This window comes from Astatotilapia calliptera, chromosome 20 (assembly GCF_964374335.1).
Source record: "Astatotilapia calliptera chromosome 20, fAstCal68.1, whole genome shotgun sequence".
Lineage (NCBI taxonomy): Eukaryota > Metazoa > Chordata > Actinopteri > Cichliformes > Cichlidae > Astatotilapia > Astatotilapia calliptera.
Window position 1 is genome coordinate 23,918,085 of NC_137441.1, and position 8,786 is coordinate 23,926,870.

The 8,786-nt window shown below is 41.4% G+C and overlaps 1 protein-coding gene across 1 annotated transcript; it reads left to right on the forward strand.

The window, feature by feature from the left end:
* The first annotated feature begins 551 nt into the window (after nt 1–551).
* On the forward strand, nt 552–3,738 carry LOC145423055 (uncharacterized). Its single transcript, XM_080295161.1, has 3 exons — nt 552–3,414; nt 3,559–3,634; nt 3,724–3,738. Exons 1-3 carry the CDS (start codon nt 2,813–2,815, stop codon nt 3,736–3,738), a joined length of 693 nt encoding a protein of 230 aa, XP_080151287.1. The 5' UTR covers nt 552–2,812.
* Nucleotides 3,739–8,786: the final 5,048 nt, after the last annotated feature.

Sequence of the window (8,786 nt, forward strand, 5' to 3'; positions counted from 1 at the left end):
ACAAGCTAAAGCAGAGCAAACAAAGACAGATTCTTCAAAATTACTTCACAATCCATGTGGCAGGCTTAACAGCTGGGGAAAACAAATGGCTGAAATTTTCAGCTTCACTTTAATCTCACTATTACTGTGAGTTTAGGTGAGTAAGACACTCGGGCCTTCCTCCATGGCTGTCAACCTATTTTAGAAGGAAGCACGTAACTTATATCTAAATTGCCAGGAAGTTGTCTCTTGGTTGGAAGCAATGGTGCCACCAACTTCCCTTCACGAGCTGTTAGCTATCATTTACTTTCTATCGGCTCTGATCGCAACATTACTGTGGCTGAGTTAGTACACAGCTTAAAGAACAGTATGTCGCCATGTGGGACAGCAAATTCAGAGAGCAGTGTATTGATTATCAGGATGGGTTCCATGTTACATGTAACATTTTGTTTTGTCTAAAATAAGAAAAGTAAGTTATCGAAAGAGTCGAATAAACAAACAAAACGTTTTCTGCACCATAGTGACATTTAATGCACTAGTTTGCATTGTTTTAGTGCAGTGTTTTGCATTGGTTATAAGTGGAAGTTACTAGACACTTTGAATGGCAAGATTTCTGTACAAAGCTTTTGGCATATCTGTGTTTTGGGATGTTCTTTTCTTAGATATAGTTGGGCTCACTTCAATGAATAGCTTGGACTCTGGAACCAGTCTCCTGGAAAAGGCCTGGACTTTATTCTAGTGTGGAGTTGCTCTTGGTGACAGGCAGCAGGCTCAGGTGGGTATCTGAGCATCCCCTCGGCTTGCTTCTGTGTGCTTTCAGGTTGGGGAATAGGTCCTGATTGTCGTCTGCGCTTACGCAATGAACAACAGTTCAGAGTAACCGGCCTTCTTTGAGTCCCTGGGTGGGGTGCTCGAAGGTGCTCCACCTGAAGACTCTGTTATCCCACTGGGAGACTTCAACGCTCATGTCAACAACAACGAGACCCGGAGTGGTGTGATTGTATGCCTGATCTGAACCCAAGTGGAGTTTTGTAACTGATGTCCATAGCCCATCGATAACCTGTCCATAACTGATTTCGTAATCTTATCATGAGATCTGCAGCTTTATGTTCTGAACATTGGAATGAAGAGAGAGTTGGCCAGCTGACCAATGCCTGGATTAGGTGGTGGGAGAGGATGCTGGATAGACCTGGGGCACCTGAACGTATAGTGAGGGTGTGCTGGAAACACCTGGCAGAGGCCCCAGGCTTTCTTGGAGATCTTCAACTCCCACCTCTGACAGAGCTTCGACAGCATTCCGAGGGAGGCTGGGAAACTCAAGTCCGGCTGGACTATGTTCAGCACCAGCATACCTGATTTAAAGCAGTCGTACTCACTGTTTACACCTATTTACATCTCATACACCCACTTAGACCATCACACGCACCCAACAGACCACCATTAAAGTGGAGAGGTCTTCCTATTTTCTGCACCCTGTCCAGGGCAGAGTTCGGCTGATGGGGGTGCCAGTATCATGTATTGTGTCATTTTTTTTTTTTGTAACTCACTCTGAGTTGGGTGGTATCTGTCCTTGTCCATGTCCTTCTGAAAGTGCTGGAACTAAGTTGTAACTATGTTTAAGGATATAATGCAGCCACTGTTATTATCAGAGGGTGGCTATAGCTCTGGTGCAGGTCAATTAATCTATATACTCTATCATTAGAAGGTTGGTGGTTCTCTGATGCTACAGCATCCAGTCTGCATGCATAAGTAGCCATCTTTCCTTGAGAAAGATACTGAACCCCAAGTTGCTCTCACACAGTCATTGGGGCATCACTGTGTGTGAATGTTAGATAGAAAGCATGAAGGATGGAAGAGAAAAGTGCCTTTAGGAACGGGCGGGAATCTGTGAATAAAGCATGTTGAATAAGCTCGAGTAGAGTAGAAAACCACTACATGAGAACCAGTCCATTTACCACTCTTCAATGGTGACAAAGTACTGAGCAGGTACCTAAAACTCTACTCCCACAGACTTGATTACCTTGTTCACTCCCTGTGTTGTTATATCACTCTACATGTCTCTTGTCCTGTCTTCCTCCCATCACCCCCAGCTGGCCCTGGCAAATGGCTGCCCCTCCTTGAGCCTAGTTCTTCTGAGGTTTCTTTCAGTTAATAAGGAGTTTTCACTGTCACAAAGTCCTTGCTCATGAAAGGATCATCTGGTTATTGGGGTTTTCTCTGTATTATTGTAGGTTAACTGAATTGCTTTCTGATGTCTGTCTATGTTTACTTCCACCTTGGTTTTATCAACTTTTTTCCTCATGCTGATGCTGCCTCTGCTGTAAAAAAATAACAAAAAAACTCCAAAAAACTTCAAAAAACTCCAAAAAACTCAAAAGCATTTTCTCAGAACAGTTTATTTTATTTTCCTACAAGTTTCACATCTATTAGCAAATTGCATAATAATATAATATTACAGTTTTTCTCGATTGCTTAAACACTATAACCAGGCCTCTAAACTAAAATTTCAAAACCGTAACGCTATTGGTCAAAAAGCACACCCATTTCCCTGAACTATAAACACTATTCCCTGCTTTGACACATGACTCAAATTTGGTGAACTTTTACTGCAAAACTCTACACACAAATCCCTACATTTTACAGTGCTTACACCATGTAGTCATTTAGAAAGCACTAGCATGCAATAATGTTAACTTAAGTCAGCATAGCTTGAGCTCAATTAGCACACAATTAACCAGGTGGAAACACTAGGAGTCAAAATTTAGCACACACCAATCAGAACCTGCGATGGATAGATAAAAGGGCCAAAGTCAGCTCATTCAGGTTTGAAACAATGGATCCAAAGAGATGCAAAGGAAGAGGACGTGGTGGAGAAAGAGGACGTGGTGAAGGAGGAGGACGTGGTGGAGGAAGAGGACATGGTGAAAGAGGAGGACGTGGTGAAGGAGGAGGACATGGTGGAGGAAGAGGACATGGTGAAAGAGGAGGACGTGGTGGAAGAGGAGGAGGAGGTGGTCTAGGACAACAGGAAGGTGGTGAAGGAGGAGGACGTGGTGGAGGAAGAGGACATGGTGAAAGAGGAGGACGTGGTGAAGGAGGAGGACGTGGTGGAGGAAGAGGACATGGTGAAAGAGGAGGACGTGGTGGAAGAGGAGGAGGAGGTGGTCTAGGACAACAGGAAGGTGGTGGAGGAGGAGGGAGAGGTGGAGGAGGAGGAGGACGTGGTGAAGGAGGTGGAGGTGGAGAACGACGGCGACAAGGAAGGGGAAGAGCAAGGGCACGAAGACAGTCAGTCTCGGATGAAATTCGAGCCACTTTAGTTCACCATGTCCTTGTCCATGGGATGACTATGAGGGAGGCTGGGCAACGAGTACAACCAAATTTGAGTCGCTTCACTGTTGCCTCCATCATCAGAACCTTCAGGGAGGAAAACAGGTAGGTGTACTTGCAGTAAGACTGCTTTGTACAGTAACTTGTAAGTTACTGAACTTATGTGTCTTGAGTTTCAGTATGTTTCCATTATTTGCCTGTAAAATGAATGTGTGACAGTTACAGTAATGAGTGCTTCTATTTTTGTAGGACACAGAGACGACCACCTGGTGGAGGCAGGTTAAGGCTTTTGTCGGAGGAGCAAGAGAGGGAACTTGTAAACATGGTAACTGCAAATAATGTAATCCGCCTGCGAGAGATTCAAAGGAGAGTGATTGAGGATGATCATCTTTTTCAAGGCATACATGCCATCAGCCTCTCCACAATTGACCGCATCCTCCGAAAGTATCAATTCCGGATGAAACAGGCATACCGAGTCCCTTTCGAACGAAACTCTGACAGAGTGAAGAACCAACGTGTGGAATATGTTCAGGTATGAGTTTTGATACTGTATAAAGTATTGTGTACCATCACAGCATGGCAGTTTATGCTGCCATTTCAGCACTCTTGAACTGTGGTTCAGGGTACCGATTGACTCTACTGTGTTATGTGTTTTGCAGAGAATCTTTGAGATTGAAGGACGGCCTGTTCCCCATGAAATAATCTTTGTGGATGAGGCAGGTTTTAACCTGACCAAAAGAAGGAAAAGGGGGAGGAACATAATTGGCCATCGGGCTATTGTAAATGTCCCTGGTCAGCGTGGGGGGAATGTCACTATGTGCGCAGCCATCAGCCAACGAGGGGTACTCCACCGCCATGCCGTACTAGGACCCTATAACACTATGCTTCTCCTTGCTTTTCTTGATGGTTTAAGACAACATATGTTCCAGCTGGACTACAGGGAACCAGCACAGCCAGAGCAGCCTCACTACGTTGTTGTGTGGGATAACGTCAGCTTCCATCACGCTGCTCTGGTTCGTGACTGGTTTACCAATAACCCAAGGTTTTCTAATATCTTTCTGCCTGCATACTCTCCCTTTCTAAACCCGATAGAGGAGTTATTTTCGGCATGGCGGTGGAAAGTGTATGACCGAGAACCTTATGTCCGTGTTCACCTCCTTCAGGCCATGGAAGAGGCCTGCCTAGACATATCAGTAGATGCATGCCAGGGGTGGATCAGGCATGCAAGAGGATTTTACCCCCGCTACCTGGCTGGGGCCAATATAGCCTGTGATGTGGATGAGATTCTCTGGCCTGACCCAGACCAAAGACAAGATGCTGAGGTGGGATAATGTTTCTGGTGTGTGTTGTACTGTATAGTACATGAATGACAATGTGCCACTGTACATACATTGGTTGCGTCTTTTGTGTTTATCATGTGACAAGGGTTTTGAAGGGGAGAACCATAAGCAACCTAATTGTTTTGGAACTATTGTTTTGAATTAATAGTACCAGTGTGCAAAACTCTGTTGTAGTGTGTGTGTTTTTGAGGGCTTGTGTTTGATGTCTGAGGGCAAAGTTTGGTTTTTCAGCAGGAGTGAATAGTTTTGGGTGTAGAGCTTCATTTTGACCTGGAAATAGGATGTTTGGGGAATTGAGTGAGAGGTTATGGATTTGTGTTTACTGTTGTGAGGATATGAGGCGTAGTTTCAAGAAATGTGTTTTAGCAATCGAGAAAAACTGTAATAGTTGATGTCCCCATATGAATATAGTATTGCTGCACAAAATATGGATTTTTTTTTTTTGCCTCACCCATAGTACATAAACAGCCATATTCTTGCTTATTATTTGAAACGTTCTTGTAACAACTATTTTAAATAATAACTATAATATAATAATAATATAAACACCCATTCATCCCTGATTAAATCTTGATGAGATGAAGGCCTAAATAATCTATAGACTTTTCCTCATAGAAATAAAAAAAAAAAGAAAATCTGACAAGCCACACGTTTAAAATCACTAACTTGATTAAAACAACTGTAATGTGCAATCATACTGCATAATGCATAAACCTATAATTTTTCACAGCAGACTGATTGACTTGTCATAGCTGGAAAAGCGCAGCTGTTACTAAACAGCATTAACATTTGCTATCAAAGTAGGCCATGACACTGAGCCAATATGCACAATACCAGCATCTTAGATGAAATGAACTAAATGGAATTCAACCGTCATTAATTTGATGAATTAAGTGTGCACTTTTTCTACTGTTAAATCCAGAAAATGAGAAATAGGAATCATTTCACATTCCAAAAATACAATCCTATTTTCACACGCCATTACTATAGTTTATTGGAAAAGTCCAAATATACACAAATATAGAAATAATCTTTGTTACCATATCCTGGATCTCTACGTCTCAACACTTTAGAGAAAAGCCTAAACATGGCAGTTCACTTACTGTTTAACAGAGGAGACACATACAACTGGACATCCTAAGCACCTGTACAGTTTCAGTACAAGTGCAGCTATTTGCTGTGTTCACATGAGCAAATAAGACCAGAGTGTAATGCTACAGATGACCCTTAATCTCATGATTTGTCCATCACAAGCACAGAAATATATGATTAACCTGATTCCTGATTTCTTAGTTTGTTTCATATTCTGCACTTTTAAATGCTTCAGATCATCGAACAAATTTTTACAGTTTTTCTCAAATGTTAAAACACAAAAGCCAATCCTGTAACCCAAATGACCAGTAGTCTAAACACATTTACTAAATGTAGCCACCATATTCCAGTGCCATAAACACATGTCACATGAAGACACAATTCACAAAACACAACCCTCTGTACTCATAAATCTAATCACATCTTTCCTTGCTAAAACACATGTTGCAAAACAACTCTGCTCATATTCTCAAATGAAAGCCCATGTGATGCAAAATGCTTGCCACAGTCACCAATCTTTGAACACAGGGAACACACCTGGCGTCATTCACTACACACAATGACTCAAAATTGAAGACACTTGTTGCTAATGCTGTACCCACATGTAAAAGCAAGTTCAGAGTGCACAGTATGCTGAAGATTCCAAACAAACACAATGGATGAATGCAGAGTCAGGGGAAGAGGAATTTGATGCAGAGGAGGGAGAAGAGCTGGCCCTGGAAGAAGAGGAGCAGGCCAGCGAGGAAGAGGAGTTCAAAGGAGAGGAGGAAGAGGAGCGACCAACGAGGAAGAGGAGAAGGCCAACATGGGAGAGGAGAAGGTCCAGGAGGGAGAGCAAGACAACCTCGCACCATCATTACTGACGAGATGCGAGCAACAGCTCAGCAACATGATGCCGCACAGTGATTGTGGTGTGTGTGGTGTGAATAACGTAAATAAAAAAACTTCACACCCTGTTCATGTTTTCAAGATTACTGTTGTGTGCAATAGATTCTGTTTTTGCATTGAGTTGTGTTACAGTAGTGTACATACATGCAGGATTTTCTATAGATTTATACTACTCATATGAAACTCACAAATCTAAATGCCTAATCCTCTGCAGGGATCTACGACGATCCGTTACTGTATAGTTTCTAAAATATGCATTGGCAGTTATGAAACAAAGAACCTTCTCACAAATTGAGCATTGTGTTTTCAATTGTTTTGCTGTAGTGTGTAATGATGTGTATAGTGTTTACATTTTTGAAAGCTTCGAGCTGCTCTTTTGGTGTGAAAGTTTGAGTTTTGCAGTGGGAAGGTGTGGTTGTGTTTATGTAGCTTTAGAAAAGGGTGTTGTGTTTAGACATTGGAGAACATGGTGGAAACGTTTGTGAAATGTGTTTTAGCATTTGAGAAAAACTGTAATGTCAGACAACAATGATATAAGTAAATACAAAATACAGGTTTTTTAAACGATTTATTAAGGGGAAAAGGTCACCTAAGTCTACATACACCTATGTGAAAAAGTAATTGCCCCCTAGTGGTTTTCCTGCCCTTGTCATCAAGAACTGCAATCACACATTTGCAATAACTTGCAGTGAGTCTTTCACATCACTCTGGAGGAATTTTGACCCACTATTCTTTGCAAAAATGTTTTAATTCAGACAAATTACGGGGGTTTTGAAGATCAAATTAAGGTCATGCCAAAGAATCTCAATCAGATTTAAGTCTGGAATCAGCCAATCTAAAATCCCCCTTTAGTTTTGTTTATTGTTCTTGCTGGTGTGTTTAGGATCATTGTCCTGCTGCATAACTCAAGTGCACTTGAGCTTCAGGGCATGAATTGATGGCTGGAAATTCTCCTTCAGATTTTCTGGTAGAGAGCAGAATACATGGTTCCATCCAATCCTCCAGGTCTTGAAACATCAAGCAGCCCCAGATCATCACCCTACCGCCACAATATTTGCTTGTTCGTATGATGTTCTATTCATGAAATGCTTTGTTAGTTTTGTCCTGATGAAATTGGAACATTTCCCCCCTTTTTTTGGCAAATGTGAGATGAGCCTTCCTGCTCTTTTTGGTCAGCAGTGGTTTTCTCCTTGTAACTAGATGCTATTTTTCCCAGTTTCTGTCTTACTGTTGAATCATGAACTCTGACCTTAAATGAGCCAAGTTAGGCCAGCAGTTATTTAAATGATGTTCTGGGTTCTTTTGTGACTTCCTGGATGAGTTGTCAATGCTCTTGGAGTAAGTTTGGTAGGCCGACCACTCCTGGGAAGGTTCACCACGTTTCAAGTTTTCTCTAGTTGTGGATAATGGCTCTAGTTTTGACTTTGTAGCCCTTTCCACACTGATAGATGTCAGTGACTTTGTTTATTTTATTTTTTTATTTTATTATTATTGTATCTTATTAGTTATTTTTAATACCCTAGAAGCTCAAAACACAAACTGTAAATTTATACATTTAAAAAAATTTGCATTTAATTTTTATCCAGATGAATAATTAACCATTTTTTTAACACCTGCTCTGATTGTAAAGCTGATTTAAGCTACACAGATTACACATTATCTAACCAGTATCCATTATATCAATTATGCATTACCATTTGAATAAATCCATCCTCCGATCATTGCAGGCGTTTCATATCTGGCACCTAATTCAAGGTTCACTCAGTTGTCTCCCACATGATGAGATTATTACATTAATTTAACAAAAATTATCTTTGGCAGCGAAGACCCGACCTTGCCACTCCCTACAGTGATAAACTAAGCTTGGCACAGGAGAGACTGGGGAGTGACAATAACAACTTTGACAAATTGCCTGACATATTTCAGGGGTGGAGGTGGAACATTTAAGATTAAATATTAAAAATAGAAGAAAGGAGCTAAAGGCTACAAACAGTGTCGTACTGCTTCGAATGTCCTTTAATTGTACAGCAGGTAAAGGTGCTGTCTAACAATAGCACGCTGAAGTATTTAAAGTGACATCAAAATAACGCCTGATTTTCGCCTGCCTCTTAAACTGTATTCTAATAGTGAAGAAGCACAGAAGTCTTAATGATATTG

Excerpts from the sequence above, each read along its gene's own strand:
- LOC145423055 (XM_080295161.1), top strand. The coding sequence starts at position 2,813 with ATGGATCCAAAGAGATGCAAAGGAAGAGGACGTGGTGGAGAAAGAGGA. Across the intron at positions 3,415-3,558 it reads ACCTTCAGGGAGGAAAACAG|GACACAGAGACGACCACCTG; the intron begins GTAGGTGTACTT and ends CTATTTTTGTAG.